This window comes from Hypanus sabinus, chromosome 2, assembly GCF_030144855.1.
Source record: "Hypanus sabinus isolate sHypSab1 chromosome 2, sHypSab1.hap1, whole genome shotgun sequence".
NCBI classification, from domain to species: Eukaryota; Metazoa; Chordata; class Chondrichthyes; order Myliobatiformes; family Dasyatidae; genus Hypanus; species Hypanus sabinus.
This window is the reverse complement of record NC_082707.1, coordinates 130,757,226-130,774,802: the sequence shown is the minus strand read 5'-3', so window position 1 is coordinate 130,774,802 and position 17,577 is coordinate 130,757,226. Positions and strand designations below refer to the sequence as shown.

The window sequence follows — 17,577 nt, the reverse complement described above, 5'->3', positions numbered from 1 at the left end:
TATAGAATATATGAGCAGACAGGTTGTGGTAGAATTATAAGCAAGACTAGCTTAGCTAGAATATTGTTTGTACTTATGGTCATCATATTGTGCTGGAGAGGATGCTGGTGAAACACAGCAGGCCAGGCAGCATTTTGTGTGTGTTGCTTGAATTTCCAGCTTCTGCAGATTTCCTCGTGAATCCTTTAAGGTGTCTGGGTAAAAGATTAGAAGAAAGTAAGGAAAGGGTTTTATCACACAGGGTACCTGGGGTCTGGATCTAATTGCCTGAAGAGGTGGTAGAGGCCGAAATCTTCATTACAACTCTTCACCGTATGCTAGCTGAGATTTCTGTGTTTGCTGCTGGAATTTTGGATGGGAACTTGTACACTAATTTCCAAATTATTTCCTAACCTCATTTCTCAATCTGTCCCCCTCCCCACATCATTTTACAATTGCCTTTCGAAGACTAGTTCTGTATCAGCTTATTCCCCTCCCAACAAATCATCCTGAATTTTTATGAAGGCAATTAAATTGAACCTGGTTGTTCATGTGCAACACTGCATACAAAACAACTGGTGGCTGCAAATTAAATCTTTTTTTTAAGCAGAGGATCAACCACAGTCTGGTGTTCACTTCAAATGCATCAGGTTTTACTCCCCAGCACTGTACCTAGTGATCCACTTTATCAACTTCACTCTCATCCCTTTTGTGTATACCTTCTTCTGAAGCTTAATGTCAAATATTTAGTTACATACTTACAAAGTTAACTCAATGAACACATTATAATTGCAAGTTGTTAAAGTTGCCCATGTGAATAGCTCCACTGTGCAAGAATTTGTGTACACTCAAAGGCAGCATTTTTATGACAAGTGAACGGCCAATCACTTGTCAAAATCTAACTGGTCTTCATGGCAGCTTTTCAATTAGTCCCAGTCCCCTGCTATTTCCCCATGGGCGTCATTTGTTTAATTCCGTATTAAATACTTCATCACTTAGGCAGGGCATTCTACTTTGTAAAAATAATTTTTTTTTAAGCTCACATCATACCTCTGGTTCATTTGCCTATCTTCTACTTTTCATACCAATGGAAATTGTTTTACCTCCTGCCTATCTTCACAAAACCATCATTATTCTGAAAATGTTTGGTGATTCTGCTCTTCTTATGCTGGAAAGCAGAACCTCTCAGTTTTTTCTGGGGTCTTCACTTAATTGGAATCCCTCATCTCCTAATAAATTTCCTGCGCACCCTCTCCAAGGTCTAGATAATCCTCATAAAATTGGGAATGCAGTTTAACTGTTGATTCATAATCTAATTGGAGTCCAAGAATCTCTGTTACTTTGTTTTTATCAACTTTCTGCTTTCAGTGGTTTGCATTTCTTAAACTGATAAATGTGTTTCCCTGCATCAACTTTGAAATTGTGACAGAATTAAGTATATTTATTTTTGTTAATTTTAGCCATATTATTTTCTCCTTTGAGTCCGTACCAATAACAATGACATTGCTGTGGAAGTTCTTCATTCAAGCACTGGGCTTATATGGGTTCTCTTCCTCAAACTGAATCCTTGACTTGCTGTCTCAGACTTGTAGGCTTGTAAGATTAAGAAAATTGTTATCTCCTTTGTTTCACCTTCTTAGTAGCTGTTAGTGGAATGGAGTGACAGTGTTCTGTATAGTTTTTCTGATGGAGACCTGCATGTAGCAAAGATATTTATAATGAAACAACAGTTAAACTTATAAAAGGTCCTTCTGTAAGCTCACTCTGTTTTCTTTCCAAACAGGGTAACACATGCTTAGAGAATGGCTCCTATCTACTGAATTATGTGGGTTGTGCTAAGTGCAGTAAAAGAGACTTTGTGCTGATTACTAATAGAACCCAGGATGATGATGACGGAGAAGAAATTGTTACATATGACCGTAAGTTACTGGCTTGTAAATCTTCAGTTCAAGTTGAAGTTAAATTTTCAAACATTGAAAAAGATACCCAAAAGTGGCCAAAAGTATTTGAACGTTATGCTTAAATAGCGCAATTCTTATGCAATAACACTAGAAACAGGTTTCCCTTAAATTTTCCTTTTAAGAAGAATTAAAGAGGGTGGAGAAAAATGTTTGCAATCTTTACTTGGGAACTCTAGTATCCAGTGTACTCTTGTTAAATTCTTGCTATTACAATGTACTCTCAGCAATCAGTGGGGAGTGGGGTTGCAATACTGATCGCATGAGAATTACTCGAAGAAATTCTGGTGGACCATTACACTAAGTATGCCATGCATCAACCTTAAAAGTGCTATACATCATTTACTTATCCTTTTAAATAATATTTTACATGCAATTCTATATTTTTTATGAAACAATATAAATATAAAATGCAATGAAAGTAAGTGGATGACTGGTACTTACCATTACATGAAGGGCCAAATCCTCAGAGAGTATTGCTGCTGAACATGCTGTAACTGCACACCCAAATGTGTAAATGAAAATAAACTGAAAGCATCTTTTCACACTCCTTTTGCAGAATGCTTGAAATAAAATTCTCTGCTAAGCTCAGGTTGCATGAGTATTCCAGATGAATGAATACAGGATAAGCGAGAATTTGCTGTATTGAATGCATTATATACATTTGTCTGGATTTACAAAATGGAATTTATAGATCCAGAGCACTGAAATAATAGAATGTAAAGGCATGCTGATGTAGCTGTTCGAGATTCCACCTGTTTGAATTGAGATAGTAACCTGTTTTAAGCTTTTGTTGAATTAGCATTGGTGTCTTATTTAAAATTTGAAGATCCCAGAATTAGCTGAATGACATAAACTTCGATTTTTCATTGCAGATTTCTTTTTACAGCTTGAAGCGACATAGAAGAGAAAAATATTGATCTAGATATTGTGAAATAAATTAATATTTTCCTGTAATTATTTTTGATTGACACTCCATGAAAACCATTATATTCTGCAGTGACTATTAACAGTTCTTTAATAGGTGATCTGTATTATTTGTACTTACTGAAAGTGTTTAATATATCATCACCTGCAAAACAAAAACTCAAAATAGTAAAATTATTGTGATGTTCTCAGCAAGTAACCAGAGAGATTCCAAGGCACTAATTTGATCCTTAGATATAAGACAATTGTTTATGATTTGCCTTTGTAATTTACTGATGCATATAGAGGCCCTTATTATACAGTTATTTATTTATCTATTTAGGAAGTTATTTATATATACTTAAATAATGCATATAGAGGCCTTTATTATATATCATCCTTAACTGCACTGCTGAACAACCTCAATTTGCATCATTTGTGTTCTTTCAGACATATGTCAGAATTGCCACCATATTATAGCAAGACATGAATACACGTTTACTGTTGTTGATGAGTACCAGGTAAGAACTAGTCCCTGTTCATTAAACATTGTAAATAATAACACAATTTTTTAATAATAGCATACCCAGCATTGTAGTTTTGTTTGCAGAAAATGTGATAGGTCATTCTGAATCTATATCAGTGATTGTAGGAAATTAGGAGGACATAAAGGGACTGTGAGATATCCCTGCTAGATAAGATTAGGAATAATCCTAAAAGATTCTGTTTATTAAGAGCGAAAGAGTGATTAGAGAGAAAGGATGTTCCGTAAAGGTCAGTGTGGTAATTTGTGTGTGGAGCCAAGGGAAATGGGCAATATCTTAAATGAATATTAATTGTGAAGAAGGACATGGGTGTCAGTGAGTTCAGGGGAAGGCACAGTGATATCCTGGAGCATATTGACATGACAAAGGAGGTGGTGATGGAGGTCTTGAAACCCATAAAAGTCGATAAATCACAGAGCCTGGTCAAATGTACGTGAGGATATTAAATGAAGGAGCAAAGGGGTTGGCAGAGATTTTTGTGTCTTTGTTAGCCACAGGTGAGGTACGTGAAGAGGAGGTTGGCTAATATTGTTCCTTTATTTAAGAAGGGCAGCAGAAATAAACCAGGAACTTCAGACTGGTGAGCCCTGAGCCATGCACCATGGGGTGGGAAAGATATTGCTAGGGATTCTGAGTGACAGGTTTTATTTGTATTTGGAAAGATAAAGGCATATTAGGGATAGTGAGCATGGTTTTTACACAAGAACCCAAGAAATAGGAGCAGGAGTCAGCCATCTGAGAGAGTTAGATAGAGCTCTTATAGATAGCGGGGTCAAGGGATATGGGGAGAGGGCAGGAACAAGGTACTGATTGTGTATGATCAGCCATGATCACAGTGAATGGCCTACTCTTGCCCCCTACTGTCTATTTTCTATTGTATCTGGCCTATTGAACCTGTTCCATATTCAATGAGGTCATGGCTGATATGGCTGTGAACTCAGCTTCAGCTATGTTGCCTTTTCCACATAATCGTTAATTACTCTGCTAAACAAAACCTAGCTAACTATGTTCTAAATATATTTAATGAGGTAGTTTCTACTGCTTCCCTGGGAAGAGAATTCTGCAGATTCATTGCTCTCTGGAAAAAGCTGTTCTCCTTCATCTCCATCTTAAACCTATTCCCCGGAATCTTGAGGCTATGTCCATAATTCTAGTCTCATCTACTAATGAAACCACCATTACTGCCTCCATCTTTTCTATCCCTTTCATAATTTTAGGATCCCGTCTCAGTCATATGAATTTGAGCGATTATAGTCCCAGGTGACTTAGTGTCTCCTTATATGCTAACCCCCTCATCTCCGGTGAACCTTCTCTGTGCTGCCTACTAGTATCTTTCATCAAGTAAGAAAACCAGAATTGCACACAGTACTCCAGTGGCGGCCTCACCAGTGGCAAGATAAGCTCCCTTCTCTTAACTTTAATCATTCAAGCAATATAGACCAACATTTTCCTCCTCCTCCTCCCCCTCCTCTCCCTCTCTCCCTCCCCCACTGGTGGGTCATGAGCCACTGACAGCAGCTTGCTAGAGTTCTCTGTCCTGGGCCAGTCTTTCAAGGTGCAGCCCATCAAAGATCCTTCTTCTCCCATGGATAAGGTCTTTGGAGTTTCTGTAGCACTGAGTTTTTACAGAATGTGGCTGAGGAACTGGTGCAGGGGGCAGGGTTTCAGATTTATGGATCATTGGGATTTCTTCTGGGGAAGGTAAGATATGTACAAAAGAGATGGGTTACACCTGAACCCAAGTGGGTCCAATATCTTTCGGGGCAGGTTGGGTAGAGTTGTTTGGGTGTATTTAAACTAATTTGGCAGGGGTATGGGAACTGGAGTGATAGTACTGAGGCTGAGATAGTTGGTTTACAACAGAGGCAATGTGTATTGAGATCTCTAGCACGGAAAAGCTGATAATAGGCAAAATTGCAGTCAACAGGATGAGTTGCAACATAAAAGGCAGTCAAAATCAAAAAGATTAATACAGGACTAAAGGTGTTATATTTGAATGTGCACTGTACAGTATATGGAATAAAGTCGATGAACTTGTAGCACAGTTACAGATTGGCATGTATGATGTTGTAGGCATCACTGAATCATGGCTGGAAGAAGATTGTAGCTGGGAGCTTAATGTCCAAGGATACACATTATATTGAAAGGATAGGCAGAGGGGGTGGCATGGCTCTGTTGATAAAAAATGAAATTAAATCATTAGAAAGAGGTGACATAGGGTTGGAAGTTGTTGAATCGTTGTGGATAGAGCTAAGGAACTGCAAGGGTAAAAAGACCCTATTGGAAGTTTATATATACAGACCCCCAAAGAATAGTAAGGATGTCGTCTACAAGTTACAATGGGAGATAGAAAATGCATGCCAAATACAATAGTCATGGGGGATTTTAATATGCAGGTAGATTGGGAAAATCAGATTGGTGCAGAATTCCAAGAGGGATTTTCTAGAATGTCAATGAGATGGCTTTTTAGAGCAGCTTGTGGTTGAGCGCACTCGAGGATCAGCTATTTTGGATTGGGTGTTGTGCAACGAACCAGAATTGATTAGAGAGTTTAAGGTAAAACAACCCTTAAGGGAAAGTAATCACAATATGATTGAATTCATCCTGAAAATTGAGAAGGAGAAGCTAAAGTCAGATGTACAGTATCAGTATTACAGTGGAGAAGAGGGAATTACCAGATGCATAAGGGAGGAGTTGGCCAGAATTGACTGGAAAAGAACAGTGGCAGGGATGATGGCAGAGCAGAATGGCTGGAATTCCTGAAAGCAATTTGAAAGGCACATGATATATACATCCCAAACAGGAAGAAATAATCTAAAGGCAAGAAGAGACAACTAAAGCCAAAATAAAAGCCAAAAAGAGGGCATATAGTGGGCATGCAAAAGTTTGGGTACCCCTGGACAAAATTTCTGTTTCTGTGAATAGTTAAGTGAGTAGAAGATTAACTGATCTCCAAAAGTCATAAAGTTAAAGGTGAAACATTCTTTTCAACATTTTAAGCAAGATTACTGTATTGTTTTTGTACAATTTTAGAGTGAAAAAAAGGAAGGGAGCACCATACAAAAGTTTGGGCACCCCAAGAGATTTGAGCTCTCAGATAACGTTTACCAAGGTCTCAACCTTAATTAGCTTGTTAGGGCTATGGCTTGTCCACAGTCATTGTTAGGAAAGGCCAGGTGATGCAAATTTCAAAGCTTTATAAGTACCCTGATTCCTCAAACCTCGTCCCAACAATTAGCAGCCATGAGCTTCTCTAAGTAACTGCCTAGCACTCTGAAAATTAAAATAAATGATGCCCACAAAGTAGGACAAGGCTATAAGAAGGTAGCGAAGCATTTTCAGGTAGCCATTTCCTCAGTTCGTAATGTAATTAAGAAATGGCAGTTAACAGGAACAAAGGAGGTCAAGTTGCGGTCTGGAAGACTGAGACAACTTTCTGAGAGCACTGCTTGTAGGATTGCTAGAAGGTCAAATCAAAACCCCCATTTGACTGCAAAAGGCCTTCAGGAAGATGAAGCAGACTCTGGAGTGGTAGTGCACTGTTCTACTGTGCAGCAACACCTGCACAAACATAGCCTTCATGGAAGAGTCATCGGAAGAAAACTTTTCCTGCATCCTCACTACAAAATTCAACGTCAGAAGTTTGCAAAGGAACATCTAAGCAAGCCTGATTCATTTTGGAAACAAGTCCTGTGGACTGATGAAGTTAAAATAGAACTTTTTGGCTGCAATGAGCAAAGGCAAAGGGGGTGGATCGATCATGCTTTGGGCTTGTGTTGCAGCCAGTGGCACGGGGAACATTTCACTGGTAGAGGGAACAATGAATTCAATTAAATACCAGCAAATTCTGGAAGCAAACATCACACTGTCTGTAACAAAGCTGGAGATGTAAAGAGGATAACTTCTACAACAGGATAATGATCCTAAACACACCTCAAAATCCACAATGGACTACCTCAAGAGGCACAAGCTGAAGGTTTTGCCATGGCTCTCACAGTTCCCCGACCTAAACATCATGGAAAATCTGTGGATAGACCTCAAAAGAGCAGTGCATGCAAGACAGCCCAAGAATCTCACAGAAGTAGAAGCCTTTTGCAGGCAAGATTGGGCAAAAATCCCCCAAACAAGAATTGAAAGACTCTTAGCTGGCTATAGAAAGCACTTACAAGCTGTGACACTTGTCAAAAGGGGTGTTACTAAGTACTGACCATGCAGGGTGCCTAAACTTTTGCTTCGTGCCCTTTTCCTATTTTGTTATTTTGAAACTGTAAAAGTTTGAAATAAAAAAATAATCTTGCTTAAAATATTAAAGAAATTTGTCATCTTCAACTTTATGCCTTTTGGAAATCAGGTCATCTTTTAATCACTTAGCTATTCACAGTAACAGAAATTTTGACCAGGTTGCCCAAACTTTTGCATGTATAATAGAGCAAAAATTAGTGGAAAGTTAGGGGATTGGGAAGCTTCTAAATACCAACAGAAGGCAACTAAAAAAGTCATTAAGAAGGTAAAGATGGGATATGAAAGTAATTAGCCAGTAATATTAAAAAGTATTCGAAAGTTTCTTCAGATTCATAAAGTTTAAAAGAGAGGCAAAAGTGGATATCAGACCACTGGAAAATGGTGCTGGAGAGGTAGTAATGGGGACAATGAAATGGCAGCTGGACTGAATAAGTATTTTGCATCTGTCTTCACTATGGAAGACACTGGCAGTATGGTGAAATTTCCAGGTGTCAGCGGTAATGAAGTGAGTGAAGTTACCATAAGTAGAGAGAGTGTTTTTGGGAACTGAAAGTTCTGAAGGTAGCTATGTCACCAGGTCCAGATGGTGTACATGCCAGGGTTCTGAAAGAAGTGGCTGAGAGACTGTGGAGACATTAGTAATGATCTTTCAATAATCACTAGATTCTGGAATGGTTCCAGAAGACTGGAGAACTGCAAATGTCACTCCACTCTTCAAGAAGGCAGAAGAAAGAAAACTGTAGGCCTGTTAGTCTGACCTCAGTGGTTGGGAAGATGTTGGAGTCAACTATTAAGGATGAGGTTTCAGGGTACTTGGAGGCTCATGGTAAGATAGGTCATAGTCAACATGGTTTCATCAAGAAAAAATCTTGCCTGACGTACCTGTTGGAATTCTTTGAAGAAATAACAAGCAGAATAGACAAAGGAGAATTGGTTGATGTTGTGTTCTTGGATTTTCAGAAGGCCTTTGACAAGCTGCTTATCAAGCTCTGAGCTCATGGTTTTACAGGAAAGATTCTAGCATGGATAAAGCAGTGGCTGATTGGGGTAAAGGGAACCTTTTCTGGTTGGCTGCCGGTGACTAGTTGTGTTCCACAGGGGTTTGTGTTGGGACTGCTTCTTTTTACTTTGTATGTCAATGATCTGGATGATGAAATTGATGACTTTGTTGCAAAGTTTGTAGACGATATGAAGATATGTGGAGGGGTAAGTAGTTTTGAGAAAATAGGGAGGTTACAGAAGAATTTAGACAGATTAGGATAATGGGCAAAAAAGTGGGAGATGGAATACAGTATTTGGAAGTGTATGGTCATGCACTTTGGTGGAAGAAATGAAAAGGTTGAATATTTTTCAAATGGAGAGAAAATACAAAAATCTGAGACACAAAGGGATTTAGGAGTCCTTGTGCAGGTTTCCCTAAAGGTTAGAGGCATAGATATGGTAGATAGTCAGTACCTGTTTCCCAGGGCACCAATAGCACACACCAGAGGGCATATGTATAAAATTAAGGGAGGAACGTTTAGGGGAGATATCAGGGGTAAGTTTTTTACACAGAGAGTTGTGAGTGCCTGGTATGACTTGCCAGGGATGGTGGTGGAGGCTAAAACATTAGGGGTATTTAAGAGCTTCTTGGACAGGCACATGGATGAAAGAAAAATAGAGGGTTATGGGGTAGTGTAGGTTTAGTACTTTTTTAAAAAAAGGATAATATGGGTCAGCACAACATGGAGGGCTGAAGGGCCTGTACTGTGCTGTAATGTTCTGTGGTTAGTTTGCAGGTTGAGTCGGTGGTGAGGAAGGCAAATGCGATGCTAGCATTCATTTCAAGAGGACTAGAATATAAAAGTAAGGATGTAATGCTGAGACTTATAAAGTTCTGGTAAAGCCTTACTTGGAGTACTGTATACAGTTTTTGGCCCCTTTGCGTAGAAAGGGTCTGCCGAAACTGGAGAGAGTTCAAATTAGGTTCATGAAAATAATTCCAAGATTAAATAGCTTGTCATATGAAGAGCATTTGATGGCTCTGGCCCTGTATTCAATGGAATGTAGAAGAATGAGGGGCGATCTAACTGAAACCTATTGAATGGTGAAAGGCTTTGGTAGAGTGGATATGGAGAGGATGTTTCCTATGACGGGAGTGTCTAAGACCAGAGGATACAGCATCAAAGTAGACAGGCATCCTTTTAGGACAGAGATGAGGAGGAATTTCTTAAGCCGGTGGAATTCTTTGTCACAGGCAGCTATGGAGGCAAGTCTTTATGTATATTTAAGGCAGAGGTTGATAGATTCTTGATTGGTTAGGGCATGGAGGCATATGGGGGGGGGGCAAGGCAGGAGATTGAGGCTAAGAGGAAAAATAGATCAGCTATGATGAAATAATGGAGCAGACTTGATGGCCCAAATGGCCTAATTCTACTTCTGTACCTTTTGGTCTTAAGGTCTTATTGATCTGGGTAGGAGGTAGGTGGGATGAGCAATAAGTTTGAAGGTGACACCAGAATTGATGGTATACCATACAGTGAAGAAAGTTTGCCTAAAGTTACAACAGTATAGATCAGTGGGGAACACATATAAAATGCTGGAGGAACTCAGCAGGCCACACTGCATCTATGGAAAAAAAAGTACAGTCGATGTTTCGGGCCAAAATGCTTCAGCAGGACTGGAGAAAATGGGGAAGTTGGCAAGCAAATTGCAGATGGAATTTAACTCTGACAAATATGAATTGTTCCTTTCAGGAAATTAAATCAGGATAGGACCTGGTGATACAAAAGTCACACAAACTTATACAAAGATAAGTTTTTATCTGCAATTTGAGAAGGATAAGGGCAGATCGGAGGTGTCAGTGTTGCAGTTGTACAAAAGAGACTGGAGCCATGAGGGAGGAGCTGGCCAAAGCTAAACTGACGGATATCCTAGCAGAAAAGACAGTGGAACAGTAATGGCAGGTTTTCTTGGGAATAATGCACAAGGTGCAAAATCAGTTCATCCCCTGGAGAAGGAAGGATTCGAAGGGGGGAAAGGGGCCCCAGTGGTTGACAAAGGAAGTCAGAGATTGCATAGCATTAAAAAAAAAGGAAGTATCACAGAGCTAAGGTGAGTGGGAAGACAGATGATTGGGAAATTTTAAAAAACAGAACTTAACTAAAAAGGCAATACGGGGAGAAAAAATGAGGTACGAACGCAAGCTAGCCGGGAATATAAAGGAGGGTAGCAAAAGCATTTTTTAGGTATGTGAAGAGAAAAAAGATAGTTAAGAACAATGTTGGGCCTTGAAGAATGAATTGGGTGAAATTGTTATGGGAAACCAGAGAAATGGCAGAAGAATTTAATAAGTCCTTTAGATCTGTCTTCACTAAGGAAGTCACAAGCAATCTCCCGGAAGTATGGTTGGACCAAGGACATAGGGTAACAGAGGAAATTAAACAGATTGACATTAGGAAGGAAACGGTGATGAGTAGACTGATGGGACTGAAGGCTGACAAATCCCCAGGTCCAGATGGTCTGCATCCTAGGGTACTAAAGGAGGTGGCTCTGGAAATTGCGGATGCATTGGTAATCATTTTCCAATGTTCCTTAGGTTTAGGATCAGTTCCTGACAATTGGAGAATGGCTAATGTTATCCCACTTCTTAAGAAAGGAGGGAGGGAGAAAACAGAGAACGATCGTCCTGTCAGCCTAACATCAGTAGTGGGGAAGACGCTAGAATCCATTATTAAAGATGAAACAGTGATAGGATTGGGCCGAGCCAGCATGGATTTACCAAGGGCAAATCATGCTTGACTAATCTATTGGAGTTTTTCGAGGATGTAACCAGGAAGTTAGACAAGGGAGATCCAGTGGATGTAGTGTACCTCGATTTTCAGAAGGCATTTGATAAGGTCCCACATAGGAGATTGGTGGGTAAAATCAGAGCTCATGGCATTGGGGGGAAGATATTGACATGGATAGAAAACTGTTTGGCAGATAGAAAGCAAAGGGTAGCGGTGAATGGGTGTTTCTCGGAATGGCAGGTGGTGACTAGTGGGGTGCCACAGGGCTCGGTATTGGGACCACAGCTGTTTACGATTTACATCAACGTTTTAGATGAAGGCATTGAGAATAACATCAGCAAGTTTGCTGATGATACTAAGCTGGATGGCAGTGTGACATGTGATGAGGATGTTAGGAGAATTCAGGGTGACTTGGATAGGCTGGGTGAGTGGGCAGATACTTGGCAGATGACGTTTAATGTGAATAAGTGTGAGGTTATCCACTTTGGGAGTAAGAACAGGAAGGCAGGTTATTATATGAACGGTGTAGAGTTAGGTAAGGGAGAAATACAAAGAGATCTAGGAGTCCTTATTCAGTCACTGAAGGTGAATGAGCAAGTGCAGCAGGTGAAGAAGGCTAATGGAATGTTGGCCTTTATTACAAAGGGAATTGAGTACAAGAGCAAGGAAATCCTTTTGCATTTGTACAGGGCCCTGGTGAGACCACACCTGGAGTATTGTGTACAGTTTAGGTCTCCAGGGTTAAGGAAGGACATCCTGGCTGTAGAGGAAGTGCAGCGTAGATTCACAAGGTTAATTCCTAGGATGTCAGGACTGTCTTACGCAGAGAGATTAGAGAGACTGGTCTTGTACACGCTGGAATTAAGGAGATTGAGAGGGGATCTGATTGCAACACATAAGATTATTAAGGGATTGGACAAGATAGAGGCAGGAAATATGTTCCAGATGCTGGGAGAGTCCAGTACCAGAGGGCATGGTTTGAGAATAAGGGGTAGGTCATTTAGGACAGAGTTAAGGAAAAACTTCTTCTCCCAGAGAGTTGTGAGGGTCTGGAATGCACTGCCTCGGAAGGTAGTGGAGGCCAATTCTCTGGATGCTTTCAAGAAGGAACTAGATAGGTATGGATAGGGGAATCAAGGGATATGGGGATAAGGCAGGAACCGGGTATTGATAGTAGATGATCAGCCATGATCTCAGAATGGCGGTGCAGGCTCGAAGGGCCAAATGGTCTACTTCTGCACCTATTGTCTATTGTCTTGGGGAATGTTGAGTACAAGTACATGGTTCCTGGAAAGTGGCAACGCAGGTAGATAGGGTAGTAGGAAGGTGTTTGGCGAGTTTGCCTTCATTGGCTAAGACATTGTGGGTAAGAGTTGGAACTTCATTTCACAGTTACACAATGTGTTGGTAAGGCTGCACTTGGAATGCTGTGTACAGTTCTGGTCGCCACACTCGAAGTATTAAACTTGAGAGAGTGCAAAAGGATTCACAAGGATGTTTCTTGGATTGAAGGGCTTGATTTATGGACTTGGATTTAATCAAATAAGTGGGATTACGATAGATAAAAATGATGATGAGCATGGATGTGGTAGAGCAAGGGGCCTGCTACTATGCTGTGCAACTCTGGAAATCAAGCAAAACTGGATCTTCATTCTATTCTTTTCAAAACTGATTTTAAAAATTACTTATTTCCCAACAGTTGTTCATGCCTGTCAGCACTCTTGACATAAATGAATAATTTCCTTATCTCATGACAGCACTTGTCAGGTCTGCTATTAAACAATATCCATCATATATACCTTATCAGATAGCATCAGTTTGAGACAAATACTTAAGTGTGCATAAAAGAAAACTAAGGTGATTGGGGCATATTTAAAACTTGCTGGGTACAGCTGGGTAGAATTTCACCTTTTATTAATACTATGGTTAAAGTAGATGACATGGAAAAATTTCATAGATGTTGCCTTGGTTTAGAATCATACAATCAGTCTTAGCCTGTATTGATACAACTTGCTTCCAAAATTAGTTACCCCTTGGTGCCGAATGAGTGTTAATTGTGGTTAATTCCCTGACTAGCCAGCTAAATGTGCTTCAAATTCACCTTCAACACGAGTGAATCTGCAGATGCTGGAAATAAATTTAAAAAAAAAACACAAAATGCTGGCAGGACTCAGCAGGCCAGACAGCATCTATGGGAGGAGGTAATAACGACGTTTCAGGCCGAAACCCTTCATTAGGAGTGAAGTAACATGGGCTGGTCGAGGGGGGATAAGAAGTGGGGGGAGGGATAAAGTAGAGAGCTGGGAAGTGATAGGCTGGAGGGAAATGGGCTAGGGGGAAGGTGGAGAATTATGGGAAATAAAAGAGAAAGGAAGGTAGGGCTGGGGGGAAAGATTATATTTAAAGCAGGAGCAAGCAGTGACAATGGGTCTGCCTGGACAGGTAGGTTTGTGAATCTTAGGTAGGAGGTAGAAATTTCTAAAGCAGGAGCAAGGATCCCGTCTCCAACCCTCTTCCTCTTCATGGATCCCATCTCCAACCCTACTCCTCCTCATGGACTCCCCGCCCAGGATCTGTTCATCTCTAATTGCCGTCGGGACATTAACTGTCTCAACTTCACCACCCCTTCCTCCAATTCCATCCTTACCCCCTCTGAACGCTCTGCTCTCCATTCCCTCCACAACAATCCCAACCTTACCATTAAACCTGCTGATGAGGGGGGGTGCTGTTGTCGTCTGGTGCACCGAGCTGTACATAGTGGAGGCACGACGACAACTCACTGACACCTCCTCTTATCTACCCCTGGACCGTGACCCCACTAGGGAGTCCATTGTCTCCCAAACCATTTCCAATCTTATCAGCTTGGGAGATCTCCCATCCACGGCCACCAAACTTATAGTTCCCACACCCTGTACTTCCCGTTTCTACCTCCTACCTAAGATTCACAAACCTGCCTGTCCAGGCAGACCCATTGTCTCTGCTTGCTCCTGCTTTAGACAATACCTTATCTCCCGCCTAGGTAGCCTTCTTCCTGCCGGCATGAACATCCAACTCACTGACCTCCATTGATACCCCTGCCCCCACCCTTACCCCCATCCCTATCTATTATTTTAGTCTGGTTCTCTTTCTCTCTCTTTTTCCCCCCTCACTATAATCTCTCCCCCCAGCCCTACCTTTCTTTCTCTTTTATTTCCCATAATTCTCCACCTTCCCCCTAGCCCATTTCCCTCCAGCCTATCACTTCCCAGCTCTCTACTTTATCCCTCCCCCCATTTCTTATCCCCCCTCGACCATCCCATGTTACTTCACTCCTGATGAAGGGTTTTGGCCCAAAACGTCGTTATTGCCTACTCCCATAGATGTTGTCTGGCCTGCTGATTTCTGCCAGCATTTCATGTTTTTTTTTAATTCAAATTCACTTTGGTCTGTTTATACCCCCACCTGGAAAATGCACTAATGGTGTAATAAGCAGTTCAGTTTTTTATTTGACGAGAAACTGCTTTAACAGTGAGCAGATTGATGTTTCATTTTTGCAGTATTGATGTTTTTGAAGTCTTTTCTTCCTTTTTACTTCAGGAATATACCATGTTGTGTATGCTGTGTGGAAAAGCGGAAGACTCTATCAGTGTATTGCCAGATGATCCACGGCAAATGGCTCCCCTCTTCTGAAATGTTTCTGTACAATTCAGGGAATGTGTTTGCGTAGGGTATGCAATATCAAATTAGAGAAATGAACGATAAGCTGAAATGGAAACCCCTTCGTTTAAACTTGCTACTAGAGGATGTTCCGTAAATAGTCCTCTTCGGCACTTCTCAAAAATAAAGTTTTGCTTGTATCATTGTATTTATCAGTACTAACTTGCAACTCAATTGTTTTAACCTGCGGAGTTTTCTGCCTAATGTACAACTTGCCTGATCTTCCGAAGCATACTGCGAAAGGAGATGATGGTTCTGTTTTTAATCCCTTTATCATGAATAATTCCAAATCAATTTGTATTCTATTTATGTGTTCCTCTTTAACACCTCAGAGGGCTGTGTGCCTTGCTTTGGGAAATAACTTCTAATGGGTCCACAACCCAATTTTTTCTTCATTCTTGGGTACTGGGGGAGCTAGGGTGCTAGTTACAGAGACAGCATATTTAATAGATCCAAGGAGAATGTTATCCCAGTGCAGAATGCAGTTCAAAGCCAATCAGTTTTTGCTGCATCTTTTTTTTATTAATTGTAGGATGTGGAAGTTTCAGCAACATTGCCATCTGTTATCCATCCTAGTTTTCCTGACATATGAGGCAGTTAAATGTCAACTGTGTGGAGTGGAAGTAGAGTACAGGCAGGCCAGAAAGGATGGAATGTTTTCTTCTCTGATAATCTCTGCATTTTTGAACCAGGCAGGTTTTTACGTTGACCCAGTGGAGTTGTCAAGCACTCCAGAATTTATACACAGTATTGCACTATACTAAAATTTCTATTATATTCTAATATAATCCCAATAAAACAGTTTGGGGTTAGATCACAAACATGAGAAAATCTACAGATGCTGGAAATCCAGGAAGCATCTATGGAAAAGAGTGAACAGTCAATGTTTCGGGCTGAGACCCTTCATCAGTAATTGGCGTTAGATTATTGGGTTTCTGGATAACTTCCTTGTCCTTTGAAGCTAAATTGAGAATTGTATCAAAGTGAATTGGAAAGCTTATCTTTGTTCGATAAATGAGGATATGAAAGTCAGGGAGAAAAATAATTAGATTTGTAGCTGCTTGAACAAATGTCTTTAATATGTGTTCTGTCTTAGAGCAAACTTGTTTGCATCACGAAGATCATCTAATGCTGTGCCTTGGGCTGCCAACTGCTAGGAATATATTCACATGTACTTCATTTAACAGGCTAATGAGGTACTGCTGCACCGAGCTGCCACGCTAGGCATTATTTTTTGTTAGTTGATCTGTTGAATAAATTGAAATTTTATCTTCTGATGAAGGATAGCTTTCATTCACACTAAACCACAAGATCTGTTCTTTTTTGGAATTGATGTATTTTGCTGAATCTGCAATAATGAAACTAGTATACCATCCACTATGTGGTTATTTTATTCATTACTGCTCTACATTATATAAAGACTCATTAACTAGCGCAATAATGAAAGCATTTTAAAGCAAATTAAAACTAGACTGTCAAGTCTTTCTTGGTCATTACTGGACCAAGAATTTTCCAAGATGTTCATCAGATACATTCAATTACTGCAGGAGCAGATACAATTAACACCTACACAGTGTTTTAACAGACACCAGACAACTGACTGGGCATGTCTTGACAAAAGTCCAGGTTGCTTCTTGGCTTGTCATTGTTTCTTGTGAGATAATACATAAAATAAACAGGTGATATTTTCTTGCATCAGCCGATTGCTGAATTTTCTGAACCATGGCATTTTGGATATCTTACACTTTGGTTTTTAAAGTATTGCTTTTCTGGAGCAGCTTCATTGGGATGAACCTTGGGGAGCAAAATTATCTGTGCAAGTCAGCAAGAGAATGCTAGTTAACTTATTTATTGGCATCCTCAGCCTCTTGAGCTTTTATCTCGGTTTGACTGCAGGAGGGATTAAACATTTGAAATCAATTTTGTTAGTGATCTAGTTTGTGCTTGAATATGCCCTGTAGCCAAGAGGTTGTTATCATTCCTTAGATAATTGTGGTTTATCACTGCCTACACTCCCGTGTGGTGTACCTCATTAACATCTGTTTGTTGCTCAACAGTTCATAGCTTTTGTAATATTTGATTTAACCTGCTAAATTCTACCTGTGAGTAATTTTGGTAAAGGACTCTTTTAAATTGCAGTTTAAAAAATAAAAAGTTGTTATTTCAATATTTATACTGTGGATCTTTAATTTCCATCTGTATTGCTATTAGGGCAGTTGCTGATTTTAGTTTGTTGTTTAAGATGGTGGCAGATAATCAGCTTAAATCATTGCTATCCTACAGTGCTGCTGGGCAACTCCGTGATTTTTATCTAGCAACAATCAAGAAACAATGGGCATAAATTGCAAATACACCTGCTGCTATTGTCTCTCTAGGCTGTGGGTTTAAGAGGTCATGCTAAGCATGACTTTGGCATTTAATAAAGTGTACACTGCAACACTAGTGAATTGAATGAATGTTTGGATGGTGAATGGCAGGCTA

At 40.2% G+C, this 17,577-nt stretch overlaps 1 protein-coding gene across 1 annotated transcript in view; it reads left to right on the top strand.

Annotated features, from left to right (window-relative positions):
• The window catches only part of churc1 (churchill domain containing 1), a 28,806-nt gene extending 11,539 nt beyond the window's left edge, over positions 1-17,267 (top strand). Inside the window, exons 2-4 of the mRNA XM_059987786.1 lie at positions 1,763-1,898; positions 3,294-3,364; positions 14,977-17,267. Of these exons, the coding sequence (XP_059843769.1) occupies positions 1,763-1,898; positions 3,294-3,364; positions 14,977-15,069 (300 nt within the window). The 3' untranslated portion in view covers positions 15,070-17,267. The remainder of the gene's footprint in view (positions 1-1,762; positions 1,899-3,293; positions 3,365-14,976) is intronic.
• The last annotated feature ends 310 nt before the right edge of the window (positions 17,268-17,577 follow it).